At 47.5% G+C, this 17,518-nt stretch overlaps 1 protein-coding gene across 1 annotated transcript; it reads left to right on the top strand.

The window, feature by feature from the left end:
* The first annotated feature begins 3,962 nt into the window (after positions 1-3,962).
* CLEC4F (C-type lectin domain family 4 member F) lies at positions 3,963-15,646 on the top strand. The gene is made up of 8 exons (XM_079110025.1): positions 3,963-3,980; positions 4,216-4,339; positions 5,216-5,332; positions 5,655-5,762; positions 8,675-9,478; positions 13,659-13,810; positions 14,662-14,780; positions 15,223-15,646. Exons 2-8 carry the CDS (start codon positions 4,264-4,266, stop codon positions 15,380-15,382), a joined length of 1,536 nt encoding a protein of 511 aa, XP_078966151.1. The 5' UTR covers positions 3,963-3,980; positions 4,216-4,263; the 3' UTR covers positions 15,383-15,646.
* Positions 15,647-17,518: the final 1,872 nt, after the last annotated feature.

Here is a 17,518-nt window from a genome sequence, read left to right as displayed (position 1 = left end):
TATGTATTTGCACATGCACACAATACAGCACTACAATTTGGTCACTATACTCCTCAGTATTTCCCCTTTCCTTCAACGCACGTCATTTCTTAATAGAGTACCTCAAGTTAAAATCTAACACATCAGTACTTTTCCATGTAGATTTGTGCATGTTAGAGGGTATTTGATTTGTCTAATGATTGTTCTTTAGAGTTGGACCACTATTGTGTGGTGCTAATCATTGACTGTAGTCCCCAAGAAGTCTATGAAAATTGTCATGTTCTGTGTAACAGCAGAGTAACATAAATTAAAATCATATTTTATAAAACAAAACAAATAAAAGTATGGTATTAAGGTCTATCTTCTTGATGGTATAATAGCTACATAAATTATTTGAAATTATTATTTGTTGAGATTTATTTATTTATTCAAATATTAATTTAGATCAGAATAAATTTGTGTATATTTATATTTTGGGTTAAAATCCAACTCAATTTTCTTGCTCTTCTTGTCCTGTTCTTGGTTCTGTGAGCTCTTTCATTTGGTGGTTCCTGTGTCCTTTTGATATTCTCCCACCATTGGCTTCTTTTTAAGACATCTCCTTAATTTCCAGTACCACATGATGCTCCAGGCCCATCTCCTGTATTTCCTGCCTGGGTCTTAGAATCTGCCATTTGTCCAGTGATCCTGGTTTCCTATGAGAGAGGAGGGTCTCAGAGCCCACCATCTGGCTGCCGATTGTGTTGCTATCAGGCTCTCATTGCTTCTTCTCAGCTGAGAGAGCTAGGTAATCCACAGTGGTTTTTCAAAAGATTGATATGCAATATGGTGACAGGGACAAGACAAGAGGCAGGGAGAATGGTTAGGAGACTAGTTGAATTAAAGCCAGTGAGACGTGGCTGGTCTGCAGGCCTGTGGATGGGAGGAGCTGCTGTTGAGTTTGGGTGTGGTAGACAGGGTGCTCTGTACCACTGGAAACAGGTGCTCATGGTATTCTCTACCCTCTGGTCTGGAAGTCTCTGATATGGTTTTGGTGCCAGGAAGGCTCTCCAGGAATGGTGACCTGGTGGCTCTAAGCTCACAATCTCACACCTTTGCAAGAGAAGCCTAGAGGAAGGAGCTTTCCTTTTGTAACTATTCCAACAGAAGCCCAGGATTGGGTTACAATCCCATCCCAGAAATAATAAGGAAGGTCAGGAAGACATGTTAGGTGGGTCAAGCCATCAGCTTGTCCCTGGAGCTGCAGTGTCGGTATAGGATGAACTGAGGATGTTCACAAGGCCAACCATGGGAATGACATCAGAGCAGCACCTGTGTCAGCCCTCAGTGGCATATCCCAGGTTTGCAGACCTTGCTTGGGTTTTTCCTTTACATCTAACTGTTGGATCTGGCCATTTCTTGGAACAACTCCCCAGCCCTGTGGTGTGTTAGGGGTTGATATGGAAAAGTGAGACACCCAGGATGCCAGTGAGCTACAGGTCTATAGTTGTTAAAGGAATGGATCTTCGAGAGCATGACCCTGTGACCTTCAGTGGGGGCAGGAAAAACAAATGCGGGTGTGATTCCAGCTGTGGAGTGGTTCTGGTCATCCAGTTTTCTCTACCTGTTTGGTATTCTCTGACTAGAGAGGAGAGGAACCTCTCAGCAAGGACAGCAACCTCCTGGGTTTACTTCTTGCTGGCAGGTGGTGTTTTCAAGGGAAATACACAAGTTGGGACCCTGGAGTGGAGGTGGGAGGCAGCAGGAGGGGGATGGGGACAAGGAAGGCAGAGCAGGAGGAGTCTAACTGGTCTTGGTCTGGAGAACTATGCCGCTCTCTTGGCCTAGACTCCACCCTTCTGCTGAGCAAGAACCAAAGTTCTGCTTTTGAGGTCCTCTCAGCTTCAGTGATCCTTGAGAAAAAGAGTTCCTGAGTGGGTCCAACCTGACTATTTTGTGTGTGGGTAAATAGAAACCAGAACTGTTCATTTCTTTTACCTCCGTCCCTGGGGAGGATCTTCAGCAGCTCCTGTCCCATGTGGAGAAGGGGCTTGGCAGACACAGATGGGACCCTGGCAGGGCTGCTGACTGGCTCAGAAACAGGTGCCTGCACAGTCTTGGGTGACCATTTCCCCAGGTCCATTTTCAACAGACAGGAGGTCAGCAGGTGTACTCCACATGCTACGTCCCTCCCCTGCACAGTTCCCCCACACACGAGCACCGCACACAGCACTAGGAATGGGCAAGGGCAGCCATGCCCTCCACACCCGCAGATCAGCCACCCTTGGGCTGCCTGCGGGCAGCTTGACAATGGCCTCCATTGCACAGTCTCTGTCTCGACCCGTGCTGCGATCCTAGCCCCTTTCAATGTGGCTTGTCCACTGATGGAGTCTGAAGTCATTTTAGTCAGTGCCTAGAGGCCTTCGGGAGGAGACCCCAGGATTTGTGAAAAAGACACAGGAAAGAAAGTAGAAAGTGAGAATAAAAACAGAAAAACAACAATATGGGGAAATAAGCAGTTTGCAAATTTGTAATTGACAGCTTGTAAGAATGGCTGTAATGAGAGATTGATATGTACTCATGCTTTTTTGAGTTAATGTGATCCATATCTCTAAGATTGTAACCATCTGAAGCAATGGGGAAAATGGCAGCCAAGGGACAAGATCTGCCAGTATCCCTAGAACTGGCTCTGGGAGGGGCGCCTTGACCAGCCAGTGGGAAATATTTGTTCTGTTGAACTGGTTACCCTTTAGTAGGGACAGGGACATCAGGCTTGCGTAGATCCATGGCACCACCCTCTGGGATGCCTCACTTCCCTTTCTTCTGATTCTAGGTCCACCAAGTGGCAGGAGCCCCCTGAAGCAGTAAACCCTGCTAGAAGTTATATGTCTCATTGAAAAGCAGTACGTCTACCAGTTTCTTTTGAGTTAGTCCTGAGAGCCTGGTTGTCTCAGGGGACGTGGATCCAATCTGTTAAAGGTGAAGTCTTGGATGGAGGTGGGCCCTGATTAGTATTTTGTGACAGCATTTCTGAAACCAAATGTATGGTTTTCCTGACACCAAGCTTCTCTCTGACCCCAGGTGGACATCCAGCAATTCGATTTGATTCAGACACCAATTCCCTGAATTAGCACAGACCCCATGGAGGTCTGATGGAGGTTTAGGGTTCCATTACCCAAGACAGTTTCTACTTTCCATACCAGCAAAAAATGGGGCTCCCAGGTGACCCACACTTCTGTTTGGCTGACTATAAATTTGGGGGCTCTCATGACACCTCCTCAGTTTTGATGGCTTACTAGACCCCACAGAACTCAGGAAAGCACTAGACTTCCTATTAGAGTTGCAAAACGCACTGTCAGCCAGATGAAGAGGGGCATGGAGCAAGGTCCAAAGGGGTCCCAAACAAGAGGGTCTCTGTCTCGGTGGAGTCAAGGTGGAACCCCCTCTTCCAGTGCATGCATGTGCTCACCAACCCAAACACTCCTTGAGTGTTCTGTTTAAGAGTGTGAAACCCCATCGCCAGCCCCTTTCCCTAGCAGGATGTCTGGGAGTGGGGACTGGAGATGGGTTTCTGAATGTTCTCCCCTCTAATGCTGGGTCTTTCTGGAACCAGCTTCCGTCCTGAAACTCCCTAGTGCACCTGAGTCATTGCATTAACATAAACTCAGGTGTGATCACTAGGTATAACAAAATATACCTGTCACTCAGCAACGGGGTTTCAGGGGCTCTGTGCCAGACCTAGGACAAAAACTAAATAGATTTTTCAAATCATCTCAGGTCCTTTCCTGTAATCAGGTTGTGAGGTACCTAGTGGGCAGTGAGTCACCCCATCCCTTTCCTTGACCTGCACCTCCTGCCACACTAACGCTGCCACCCTCTATCACCTGACGTCCTTCTACTTTAGGGGAACTGGAGCTGGGACTAAGGACTAGCAGCAGTTGCAAGAATGCTTTCTGTGCAGAACTGAGACATCTTCGCTCTCTTCCCAGGCAGCCAGTTTCAGCCCCCAGAGAAGAGAACAGGTGCGTTTGTGACTTTGAGGCAGAGGCTGGACTTTGGGGCACTGGAATAGGAGGTGCCAACAGGAAGAGGAAGAGGACAGGGCCCTGGGCTGAGGGGGCTCCTGGTTGCCTGGTGGGAGGGCTGTGTTGGGCTGGGTTTCTGCAGAGTCAGTAGGGAGTGGGCGGAGCTTTAGAGGTGTCATGACCTTTCCAGAAGCATATAAGTTCCCAGTATCTCCCTTTTGCTCCCACTGAGGCTGGCTTGCAGGACGGCTCTGCCAGTGGCCAGGAGCAGCAGAGCGGGATGAAGGGTGCAGAGATGGAAGGTGACAAGGTCACCTTCTGCACAGATAACCAGTGTGTCTCCCTACAGACCCGAGGTAAGAAAACTTTGAAATTAGCCTGCCTGTCCCAAAGCCCACTGAGCTCTTCCTTGGCAGGTCGGAGCACAGCTCTTTGCAGTCTTGTCCCCAACAAGAAGCAGGCGAGGGCAGAATGTGGGTCATGCAGAGGGTAGGGTGCTTCTCACCGTCTGCAAGAAATCTCCCCATACCTCTTTCATTGAGGATGGTAAGGAAAAGGGGATGTGCCATGAATTCAGATGGACTTGGCTTTGAACCCCAGTTCTGCACATGGGCTGACCCCTGAGCCTCTGGGGCTCTGGGCTGGTTTCTTGCCACTGTCAGAGTGTTTTCTTGTGCACTCTGTATCTCTAACCATAGTCCCTGGAGGGCTCAGCCACAGCGCTTCCCAGAACACCCACGGTAGCGCTCTAACCCCAGTAGCAGAGGCTTCAGGACGGCGGCATGTCAGCGTGTGGAGAGGCAGCAGTGTGGTTCCAAAGGACTGTGACTCTTTCTCTGATCAGGATTCATGAACAAGACTGGCCCTGGGACTCCAAGCTCTGGGCTCTGGCCCTGTCCTTCCCTCTTGTCCCCCTCTCTTTCTTTCTCCCTTTTTTCCTTCACTCAAACTACACTTTCCTTGCTCTCCCCTCTGTGTCCTATGCCCCTGCAGCCTCCTTGGGATTCTGAGTGCTGGGGTCTCAGCAGCATTCCTTTCTGGTGTTGCTGCCATACTCCACATGGAGCTCTGGCAAATACTCCCAAGTGCGTCCCTTTCCTCCTCTGCAGCCATCTGGGTGACAAGCATGGCAGGTTTTCTCATTACCCCTGGATAGACCAGGAGCTTGGGTCCGAGAGACTGCCTCTGTCCCACAGCACCCTCTCATTCTGGACCTGGCTTCTCCCCTGCAGAGGTGGACTCCGTGACAGCGGCTCCCATAGGCTCCAGGATGCCGAGGCTCCGGTTGGCCACCCTGGCATTCATAGCTGTGATTGTGGTCTCCTCTCTCGTGGCTCTCTTTGTTGTGGGTAAGTTTCCAGGTGACCCGAAACCCACTGACTCTTTCCTTCCTGTGTGAAGGTTCCAGGGGACCTAGAGGCACATTCTCTGGGCCCTTCTGCTCCCAGAAGGGCCATTTCACCACCACCCCAGGCCCTGACCACAGCTTTCCTGGCAGCAGAGGACACTGTCCAAGGAGGAGCCTCTTAGAACTGAGGCTCATGAAGGAAATCCTGAGAGTGTCCATAATGCCATCTCCATCTTTCTGGAATTCTAATTGGTGTAGGACACCAGCCTATGCTCCAGGGTCAGTGCTGGCGATAGCACTGACCCAGGAATGGGGTCTCTCAGCTCTCCAGCCCCGAAGCCCTGCTCTGGAGGAACGTCCTTCCTTCCAAGAGTTTCAAGCCATGTTTCCAGGAGACAACACTACTGGCCAGTCACCTGTGGAGCCCAACAGTGAGTAGCCATGCCGGGTAGGGGCTGGGAGGGAGCTGGGGCACTTGGAAGCCTACACCCTTGGACCAGCTTCTCCTCTGAAAACTCCAGGTCTCTGAATAGGTTCCACCTTCCTTAGAAAGATTATAAGATTCTTCAGATTCATCATCCAGCCCAAATATAATTATGACCCTGTATGATACCTTGCTCACGCCTTCTCCTTCCATCCTGGCAACCACTGATCTGATCGCTGTAATAAAGATTAGTTTGCTTTTTCTAGCATTTTGTATAAAAGGGACCGTGTGGCATTGCACTCGTTTTTAATTCTTTACTGGTCACATAATTTGCAAATATTTTCTCTTAATCTATGACTTGCCTTTTTAGTCTCTGAACAAGATTTTAATTTTGATTGTCTAATTTATTTATTTGGTGCTTGAGATTGAACCCAGGGCCTTGTGCGTGCTTAGCATATACTCTACCACTGAGCTATACCCTCAGCCTCTCTCTCGCTCTCAGCCTCCCTCTCTCTCTCTCTCTCTCTCTCTCTCTCCCCTCTCTCTCCCTCCCTCTCCCTCTCTCTCTCCCTTCTTCTGTTCCTCCCTCCTTCCCTCCCTGTAATGGCTCATGCTTTTGGTCTTGTATCTGAACAATCTTTGCATAACTCAAGGCCACAAAGATGTCCTCTGTTTTCTCCTGGAAATTTTATAGCTTTTGATTTTACATTTAGGAATTTCTGTATAATTGCGTAAGGAATGGATTAAAGTTCTTTTTTTGTTTTTGCATACGGCTACCCATTTGTTTCAGCACTATTTTTTTTTAAAGATTACCTTTCATTCATGAATTACCTTTTCACCTTTGCTGAAAAACATCTGTGCTTATCTATATGGTTATGCTTTTGAAGTCTCCATTCTGTTGTGTTGATCTATTTTTATAAGACAGAATATGTGACTGGGTTTCAAAGGCCATTTGTGAGGCCTCAGATGCCCACCTAGGCAGAGCATGAAGAATACTGCATGAATATTCCAGAAAGGATTTCTGCCTTCTTGGGTTCTTCCTCCTATTTTTGTGGGGAGGCTAGAATCAGGAGGCAACTAGAAATGTCTGAGATTAGGTCCTAGTTGACAAGGGGAGCCAAGAATGCAAGCAAGCCCAAGGCAGAGGCTAGTGGGGCAGGTAGGGAGATCAGATTAAAGAGGCTGCAGAGTCTCCATGAATTACCCCAACAACAAAGACCTTCCTTCCTTCCTTCCTTCCTTCCTTCCTTCCTTCCTTCCTTCCTCCCTCCCTCCCTCCCTCCCTCCCTCCCTCCCTTCCTTCTTTCCTTCCTTCCTTCCTTCCTTCCTTCCTTCCTTCCTTCCTTCCTTCCTTCCTTCCTTCCTTCCTTCCTTCCTTCCTTCCTCACCCATGCTAGGCAAGCACCCTACCACTAAGCTACATCCCCAACTCTTCTTATTTTATTTTGAGACAGGATTCCACTAAGTTGCCCAGTCCGGCTTTGAACTTGTGATTCTCCCGGCTCAGTCTTCAGAGTGGCTGAGATTAGAAGCGTGTGCCATCATGACAAACTTGCAAAGGCCTTTTGCTCAGGTCGCCCACATCCTCAAACTGTTCTTCAGGCCCCTTGCCCTATGTAATATTGAAGTGTCAGCCTTTTGAAAGGACATTTCAATGTCCATCCAGTGTCACCTGAGGGGCATGGCACCCCTTACCCTGACCCTGTGAACTGGACAGTGTTCTTCCTCCTGGGTTACTTTTTTTTTTTTTCCTTTTCCTCATAAAATTTGTGAACATAAAATGTATGGCTGTGGTTTCCACAGTGTTTAGGAAGTAACAAGGGCAAATCAAGGGGCTTCATGCTTAATATAAGATGTATTTTAGGACCTTACATGGGCTTTACTCAAACCTATTTTTTAGTAATGACCCATCTATGGCGAAATTTCAGTATAATTAAATTTCAACAGCTCTAAAGGATATCATCGGTTACTTTCAAGTGAAGAAATTACAATGGCAAAATAATTCAAACCTTACTGCCTGGCTCCAGGTGGCTAGTTTACTTGTAGGCAGTTATTTCAATCCCTCCAACCTCTTTGTTCGTGTGTGATAGCTAGGTTGGTCTTCATTTTTAAAATTTGTTCTAATTAGTTATACATGACAGTATGATGTGCACTTGGGCACATCATACATAGATGGAGTATAAATTCTCACTCTTCTGGTTTTACATGGTGTAGAATTACACTGGTTATTAGTCATATATGCACATAGGGTAATAATATCTGATTCATTCTACTATCCTTCCTACCCTAGACTGCCCTCTCTTCACTTCCCTCTGTTTAATCCAAAGTACCTTTATTCTTCCCTAGCCACTCACCCTCATTGTGAATTAGCATCTGCATATCAGAGAAAAATTCAACCTTTTGTTCTTTGGGATTGGTTTGTTTAGCCAATCTTCAGCTCCATCCAATTACCGACAAATTCCATCATTTCATTCTTCTTTAAGGCTGAGTAATACTCCACTGTGTATATGTACCACATTTTCTTTATCCATTCATTTGTTGAAGGGCACTTAGTTTAGCTATTGTGGATTGAGCTGCTATAAACATGGATGTGGCTGTGTCATTGCCGCATGCTGAGTTTAAGTCCTTTGGGTACAAATCAAGGTGTGGGATAACAGGGTCAAATGGTGGTTCCATTCCAAGTTTTCGGAGGAATGTCCATACTGTTTTGGTTTTCATTTATTTTGGTTTTTGACCCATATTCTCAGGTGGCCCATCCCCAGGGTCTGGGTGACAACAGTGTCCAGCAGGTGGCCTGAGGGGCATTCAGGGCTGTGCCAAGGACATTGCCCTTGGATCTTTTAAAAGTATTCTGATTGGCCCATTTGATCTTCCCTACATAATGGGCCTCTGGCTGCCTTCTCTGATTCTTCCTCCCAGATCATCACTACTTTGGCAGGGCAGCAGAAGTGCAAGAGGTCATCCAGATGTTCAGAGGGCACATGGAAAGTTCCCGCACCTGGCATGAGGAGATCCAGATGTTGAATTTCAGAGTGGACAATGTCAGTTCTCAGATCCAGATGCTTGGAGGTCATCTGGGAGATGCCAGGGCTGACATCCAGATGGTAAAAGGTGCTCTGAAGGACACTAACACCTTGGGCTTGCAGACCCAGACATTAAGGAGCTCCTTGGAGAGGGCCGATACCGAGATTGAGAGGCTGAAGGGAAGTCTACAAAGTGCAAATGCTCTAAACACGCAGGCCCAGACCTTTCTGCAGGGCAGTTTAGACAACATCAGTGCTGAGATGCAGGTGCTGAGAGGTCATTTGGAAAGGACAGGTGATGAGATTCATGTGTTAAAAAGAGATTTGGAAACTGTCACTGCCCAGACCCAAATAGCAAATGGCCATCTGGAACAGACAGATGCTCAGATCCAAGAGCTAAAAGCAGAGCTGGAAAATGCCAGTACTTTAAATGCCCAGATTCAGGTGTTGAATGGTCAGTTGAAAAATGCCAGCAGAGAGATACAGACCCTAAAACAAGGAGTGAAGGATGCTGCAGCCTTAAATTCCCAGACTCAGATGTTAGAGAGCAATCTGCAGAAGGCCAGTGCTGAGATGCAGAGGCTTAAAGGGGATTTAGAGAACACCAAGACTCTAACTACAAAAATCCAGGAGGAGCAGAGTCGCCTGCGGAACCTCTTTGCAACCCTTGCTTCACAGGAGCAGCAACAAAGGTCTCAAAGTAAGTGACAGGGAGGGGTCTGGTGTGGGCGGGATAGTATCTTGGGAGGGAATGGTAGGTTGCTCACCTCCTCCGAGCTTTGCTTTTCTCATCTTTAAGTGGGGATGATAATATTTGGTTTACAGTGAGGGTCAAATGAGTTAACACATGACAAGTATTGGTGTACTCATCTAACATTTTTTTTTTTTCTTTTTGGTACCAGAGATTGAACTTAGGGGTGCTTTACCATTGAGCCACATCCTTGGCCCTTTTTAATTTTTATGTTTTGAGACAGGGTCTCACTAAGTTGCTGAGACTGGCTTTGAACTTGTGATCCTCCTGCCTCAGCCTTCCAAGCTGATGGGGTTACAGATGTGCACTACCACACCTGGCTCATCTGGCACTTTATTGAGGCCCCATTAAATGTCAGAGGTATAAAGATGAATAAGGCCTGCTACATATCTTTGACAAACTTTTGGAGCAGGAGGACCAAGTTGCATGAAAGATACACAGACAGGTGTAAGTGGTGAGAAGTTAGAAGTAGATTCTGGGAGCTGGGATGGAGGAGGAGAAGAAAGAAGGGAGAAGGAATCTTCTGAGGGGCATGTGTGGGGAGAGATCTTTTGTGGGCAAGGATCAGAGGATCCTGTGTTGACATGATGGCTTTTGAACCGAGTCCTGAAAGACTAACAGTATTTTCCAAGCAAATCAGGTAAGAAAGCAACAACTCACAGCAATAGAGATGTGAAATTGGGATTCTAGGGACTTCAGGCATTTTGACTAACCTGTGGGAAAGAGGGAAGCTTTATGAGGTGCAGGTGGAAAAGGACAGCAAGCAGGGACCAGAGCAGTGACTTTCACGCTGCTTTGAATGTAACCATGGCATGAAATTAATTTTACATTGCAACAGTATAATTATGTATACCCACACACTCCAAAAAGAAAGTGTTTTGCTGCATTAGTGCACTTGATATTTTATAATCTATTCTTTATAAAAAAGCTTGTCACGACCCACTAATGGGTTGGTGAATGCAGTTTGAAAACCAGGGCACTAGCTGGGTACCGTGGCACACACTTGTAATCGCAAGAACCCAGGAGGCTGATGCAGGAGGATTGCAGGTTCAAAGCTAGTATGAGCAACTTAGCAAGACCCTGTCTCAAAATAAAATTAAAAGGACTGGGGATGTAACTCAGTGGTACAGCGCTTGCCTAGCATGCACGAGGCCCTGAGTTCTATCTCCAATACCCGGAAAAAAATAATAAAGAAAAAAAGAAAACCACTGTACTATGAGGGAGGTAGGTGGCCTGGGAGACACGGGCTGGCCAGGGAAGGCCTCTAAGCTTGGGTTTCCTCTCTTCTGGGGAATGAAGAACAATGGAAGGGCTTCAAGGAGGAGACTCTTAGAGATGGGGAATAAAAAAAGGAAGGGGAGCAGGAAGATTTTTTGTGCTGGTCTGGGATGCTGTGGGAGATTCATTGATGTCACCCAGAGCCTGTCTGAAGTTCAGGAGAGAGGCTGGGCTACAGTCATAGATTTGGGGGCTCTGGGTGTGTTGGTTCTGGTTGCAGCAATGGGGGGTGGGAGGAAGTTTGCATGGGACAGAAGATGTCGTGAGAAGAAGACTGAGGGTGGAAACAGAAATTCAGGTCGCAAGAAGGCAAAGGGGTGCCCCCCACCCCCGTGCTGGGGATTTGAACCCAGGGCCTTGTGTTTGGGAGGCAAACACTCTACCAACCAAGCTATATCCCCAGCCCTTAAAGAGGTGTTTTTAAAGGACAGCAACATATGAAATATAGAGGTCGTGGAAAACATTTGAAAAAAGATTGATGAGAAAACCACATCTGTGTTTTCATGAAATTTTCTGCATTTGCCATGCAAACTCACTGGTGAACTTCCTTGGGAGTTTTTTTGTTTGTTTTCTTTTCTAGATTTGGATAGGCTATAGTCTTGATGTTCTGGTGAGAGAAAGGAAGCAACAAAGAGGGAGGAGGTCAGGGGTAGAGAGGGAAATGAAATGCACAGCTGGGTGAGTGGTCTTGAAGAAGTGTAAAGGGCTGGGGCAAAACTTGCCCTCTGAGGCTGAGTGTGGGGAGGAGGTGTGGAAGGAGCGGTTCATCCTGGTTTGCAGATGTGGGAATAGGAAACGGAGGGGTTGGTACTTAGTGGTGCCACTTTCTGGCTGGAGTAGGAGGCTGCTTGCTAACGGGGAGGAGTTTGGAGGAAGGAAGGAGTTGGGAGGGAAGGGCTGGTTGAAGCAGCTGCTGAAGAGGCGGGGCCGACCAGGGAGGCGGGGCCGACCGCACCCAGGGCCTTCTCTGCTGCTCTGCTGCATCCCGGGTCTGATTTGGAGGCCCGGCAGCCTTCCCTTCTTCATGATCCTTCTATTGCTTTCTATCTTCCTCCGCCTATGGCCTTCAACTGTTGTAGTAGAGATCAGTGCTTCTCCACTTTGGGGACACTCAGGAGCTTAAAAACTAAGCTCTGGAACTGATTTTTTGTGGGGGTGGGGGCAGGGGTCCAGGATGCAGTCTGGGTACCACAACTTTACAAAAAGCTCCATAGTAGTTCTAATAGCAGTCAGACTGAGAACCATCAATTAGAATTTTTCTTAAAGGGCCACTTTATTTCTCAATAGTAGAAATTTTAGTCTTCTGGGTTGTACGGTCAGTTGCTGAGGGATAAAGCAACTGAAGACAATATGTAAGCTAATGGGCATAGCTGCATGCCAATAAAACTTTCTGTAGAGAGGCTGTTGGTGGGCTGCAGTTTGCCAATCTTTGGTTGAGGCTAAGGGTTCCCACACCTTAGAGAACATCAGAATCACCTGGAGGACTTGTACACTTGCAGACAATTTTAGATTGAGCAGGACCAGAGTGGGCCCGAGAATGTGCATTTCAGGCACGTTCCCAGACAAGGCTGATGTTGAAGTGTGGGACCACACTTTGAGAACTGTTGCACACACTTATCATCTTTTGAGCCCTTTGCCCTTGTGTTATAAATGATGTGTCTGCTTGGTTCGAAGGGCCTTCTTCCTGTTGTCTCCACCAGGTTGGAATTTTTTGAAGTGCCAATCTGAGCAGGTTAAGATCCTTCTTAAAACCTTTCTCTGATTTCCATTGCTCCTAGAGAAAATAAATAAATAAACCCAAACGCTTCCCATTGATATGTGAAGTTGAGTCCTGAGGCATCTGTCCAAGTTTATCTCCCATCCTTTATTGCTCACAAGTCATTTGCTCAACTTATTTGGTAACTTGAACAAGTCAGGCATGCTATGTCATTGCATGCCTTTGTGCTTTGATGTTTACTCTTCCCCCTGTCTGAAGTGCTCTCCTGGGCACTGAACCTCTGGGAAACTCTTTCTCAATCTCTCAAGATTCATATTGAGTGACATCTCACTGAGGTTGCCCTTCTGGAGCCACACCTCCCTTCCAGGTGAAATGGACCATGCCCTCTTTCCTGTCTCTAACACACACATGGTTTTAATCCCTCAGTCTCATTTATTAGACTCTAAGTTCCTCAAGGGCATCCATCAAGTCTCACTGATCTTCGTATAACAGCCCCTGGCTCAGAGAAGTTTAGGAATGTTGAATAATGAATGTAGAACACAAGAACAAATAGAGAGTAAATGAGCCCATGCAGCACCATTTCATACAACTGTTGTGTAGGTAACATCAGAGAGCAGGGTGTCATGGCAGGGAGAGAGGAAAGAGCTGAGTTCATAGGAGCAGCTCTCCGAAGATGGAGGTTGTGAGGTCCAGCGGACTAGGTGATGATGAGGTCCCAGGATGGGCCTGGATGTGGGCAGCTGAAGGATGGAGGTGAAGCCAGGAAATGAAAGAAGCTATAAAATCTTGCAGGAAGATGGCAGGAATGGAGGTGGAGAGGACTGTCAGGTGACAGCAGTGAATTGAGAGAGAGGCAGTTCAGCCAGAAAGCAGGGCTCTGGGAAGAGAATGTTGAGTGAACAGAACTGAGCCTCCTAGCAAGGACTGAGACCCCTGGGCATCTGGAGGGTGCTTCCAGGATTGAGTAGTAGGATGGTGGTGCAGCCTCCCAGGCCTTGCTCCAGGAGCATTGGGCATCAAGAATTTCCTGGGTTTGTGAAATTCTGTGGTTGGCCCCAGGAGAGTTCAGAAAGGCCAGCTTTGGGACATCCACCATCTGCTCCTGGTTCTCTCTCCTCCCCAACCTTGTACTAGATCAACTTCTCCAGCTGGTCCTGCAAGGCTGGAAGGCCTATGCGGAAAACTTGTACTACTTTTCACATGTCAAGAAGTCCTGGCACGAGGCTGAGAAGTCCTGTGTGTCCATGGGAGCCCACCTGGCATCAGTGACCTCTCAAGACGAGCAGGTCAGAGCGGCTGGTCGGGGTGGCTAATGGAGTTGATGCATGGAAGGCTCTGGGGTGCTTCGGCCTTCCCTCTTAGCACTGTGTTGGAGATCTCTGTGTCTCCTCTGAGAGATAGAGAGCAAATATTTATTGAGTTCTGATGAGGACCTTGACCTGGAAGTAGAAGCATTGATAGTAAAATCAACAAGGGAGACACCTAGGGCCAAGAGATATTGGCAGGGAGGAAGGGCAAAGGGAGGTGGCACCTGGTAACTGTTTTTAAATATTAGGAATATGTACCCCCCAGGCCCTCTATTTCCTGTCAGGCTCCCTTTCCAGTTATCAATCCGGATATTAATGTCAGCTCATGGAGGGTTCATGAGCAGGCGACCAAAACCTCCCCAGGAGACCTGACTCACCTATGAGTCTAGGACCACCAAATGGTATACGGTCCCAGGTAGCCCATCTGCTGAGGGTCCTTCTCAGCATTTGCTTGGACAAAGGACTACAACAGGTTTGGTCCAGTTAGACTTACAGAACTCTCCACTCCTGTGACTCCCCCGAGACTGTTGTTATATGACTGTTGAGGGACATGCTACTGTGTAATACACATCTCTTTGATGCAGACAGAACTTTTTGGTTTAAATAAAGCCACACCCCTCAAGGTCAGGGACCTAATAGGGATAGTCAATGTGGAAGGTGCTGGACTTCCTTGAGGGGACCTGACTACTGCCCTAGGTCCTGAAAAACCATAGAAGGTGCAGGGAAGGCTCCTGCATATGGGCTACCTGCCCTGGGACCAGGGAGGGGACAGCCTGGAGAACCAGCTCCTCATGTGCAGAATCAAACACAACCATGCCTCTTCTCCACAGACATTCCTGGTACATTTCACAAAAAGCTCTCACCACTGGATTGGCCTCACTGACATGGGCACAGAGGGCTCCTGGCGCTGGACAGATGGGACACAGTTTGATAAAGCCCAGAGCAGGGCGTGAGTACAGCTGCTGTGTGGTGTGGTGTGTGCGTGGTGTGTGATGTGACGTGGTATGGGTGCCATGCCCGCAGAGGGAAAGGATAGGTCCTGGGACTGGCATGTAGCCTGTGAGTGGTCTTCTTGCTTTTTTATTTGTTTCCTATCCCATGCCCACCTCAGGCCGGGTCCCAGGGGACTCTTTCCCCCATCAGAAGGCATCTGAGTGTGCACTCTGGGGTGAGGACTGTCGGTATCACAGGATGCCCCTCCCTGACTCCAAATCCTCAGTAACTAAGGGCAACCTCAGCAGAGCCACCTTCAGGGTACCTCTGGTCCCAGTCCTATCTCCATCCCAGGACCTCTAGAGGATGAGGGACTCGCATCACTTCAGTTCCTTATGCCACTTCAGGAGGAAGGGACACTTGCTTTGTCTGACATAATAAAACCCTGTTGTTTTCAGGTTTTGGGACAGAAATCAGCCAGACAACTGGCGGCACAAGAACGGGCAGACTGAAGACTGTGTCCATCTTCAGCAGTTGTGGAATGACATTGACTGCAATAGCCTCTATTACTGGGTCTGCAAGAGGCCCATGGGTCAGCGGGTGGCAGGCCAGAGCTGAGGGGTCATCCCGGCTGCAGTGCTGGACCCCCCTCCATGACTCCTGAAGGACCTCTGAATTCAGGCTAGTCCCTGGTCTTCCTAGGGAGGCCTTTGTGTTTCCTGCCGTGTCCTTTCATTGAACCCTTTCTAGCATGCTTACGTCATGAGATCCAGCAGGATCGATGGCTCTTCAAGGGGAGAGCCTTGTGCCTTTGTATCCCCTCAGCCACCAGCACAGGCTGCCCACAGCAGATCCTCAATAAAGTCTCACTGAATGAAGAAAGTTCTGTGCTTGCTTGTCCCTGTGACAGCCACCACATTTTCTCCCTGGATTGATCCTCCTTGCTTCAATGTCCCTTCTGTCCCCAAATAAGCATATCTTCATTTAAGGGTTTTACAGCTTGTAACTTTTAGCTACTTTGTTGAAAACAGCAGAGATTTGACACAAACCATAGAAACTTCATAAGGTGTCCAAAGTCCCAGGAAGTTCCAGCCTTCTAGTTGTTCCTTGGGTTTCCTTTGGGTACAGATGGGGCTGGAACTGGATTTTCCCAGCCCTTTAAGCCACTCCAAAGACCTGTTTCTCTTTCTCGCCTGTGGTCTGGCTTCCTCTGTCTTCAGACTTAACTCCCAGAGCCATGTCGCTGGTTCCAACCGCTTGCTGTGGCCTCTGTTCATCCTTTCGAGGATTCGGCTTTCTGCCAGCTCAACTTAGGATGAGAATTTCTATGGCAGCTCTCGGTTGGGCCTTGGCAGTCTCCATCCCATGCACTTGGGGACTCCTGTGGAGATTTCTAGAGTTCTTCCTCTGCATAGCCCCCTTCTCTTTATTCTCTGTCTCCAAATTCCAGCACTCTCCCTTCCCCCGAGCTCCCAGATTTCTCTCCTCAGCATAGCCAGATCGTCATACCCTGTTCAGGATCCTGACCCCTGTCCTATGGAAAGAGCCTCTGGGAGGAAACCTGGGGTGGCTACGGGCTCACCTGCCAGCTTCCTTATCTCAGGAACTCAAATCCGTTTTGCTTTGCCTGCTGGCCAGTATATAAAAATGATCATTTCATGTATGTTGTCCAGTTTTCTAATTGTGTACAGCAAAAGGGGTTTCTTGTCCAGTTATTCCATTATGATCAGCAGTGGAAATCTGCTTGTATCTTTTATGATATTCTTGGCTAAACAGAACTTCATCTCCTTTGTATTCATATTTGTAGACCTTTCCTTTGATGGCTTCTTAGATTTGCATTAATCTTAAAAACGCTTCCTATATCCCAGGACTGAAATAGTGTTTCACTTTATTTCTTCTAGTATTTTTATAATTTTACTTTTTATTGTTCACCTTATCAATCCACCTGGGATTTATTTTGAGGATATTATGAGTTGGGCATCTACTTTTTAAAAAAATGGCACTAAATCTTAACCAGTTCTTTTGCACTCATTTAAAAAGCCATTTTTTTTCAAATACTAAATTCTCAAGCCTATTTCTGGACTTTTGATTTCATTCCAATGAACTCTCTTTTCCTTATTGGGATCACATCGTTTTCATTATTGTAGTTTTATTATACCTTTTGTTATCCAGTAAGGACAGTGACCCTTTGACTTTTCAAACATATTTAGGTCTATGTTTGGGAAATGGAGCCTGACATCAGTGAACTTCCCTGAATGACTCTGCCTGTGGCAGCCGGCCAGGTTTTCCTTTGGAGCATCCCTGCATTTTTAATCTCAGTTCATCTAAATAGTCATGGAAGGTCTCTTCGAGAGGAGTTCTCTTGTCTTTTGCCAGGGAAATAGAAGGTTATTGGCCAGGATTCAGGTTGTTGGGAAAGAGAGAAAGGGAAGAGGGCTGGGTATCTCAGAGATGGTACAGAGCTGGCCCCCAAGTCCACCTGTTTTTAGACCAGGTGTGCAGATCTCTCTGGATATAGATAAAACTGCCTTTCTGCAGTGTAGGTAGCTGTGTGGAGGGGGGGTTGCCTGTTATAGTAGAGTAAGCTGGGGATGAGTAAACTCGAAATGGTCTTCATCACACTTTCAATCAGTTTTGGGGTCTTGCCTGCACCTCTGTCTTTAGAGATAATTGGTACTTCTGAGCTTATCACAGTTCTCCAGCTTGAATTGTCCCGATTTTTATTCACTGCCCCTCTCCTGCCTCGCCAATTAC

The sequence above is a fragment of the Sciurus vulgaris genome, assembly GCF_902686455.1.
Source record: "Sciurus vulgaris genome assembly, chromosome: 14".
Classification (NCBI taxonomy): Eukaryota; Metazoa; Chordata; class Mammalia; order Rodentia; family Sciuridae; genus Sciurus; species Sciurus vulgaris.
This window is presented reverse-complemented; position numbering and strand designations above follow the sequence as displayed.

Coding starts and splice junctions, on each gene's coding strand:
- CLEC4F (XM_079110025.1), top strand. CDS start 4,264: ATGAAGGGTGCAGAGATGGAAGGTGACAAGGTCACCTTCTGCACAGAT. Junction 4,340..5,215: donor TGTCTCCCTACAGACCCGAG/GTAAGAAAACTT, acceptor TCTCCCCTGCAG/AGGTGGACTCCGTGACAGCG. Junction 9,479..13,658: donor GCAGCAACAAAGGTCTCAAA/GTAAGTGACAGG, acceptor ACCTTGTACTAG/ATCAACTTCTCCAGCTGGTC.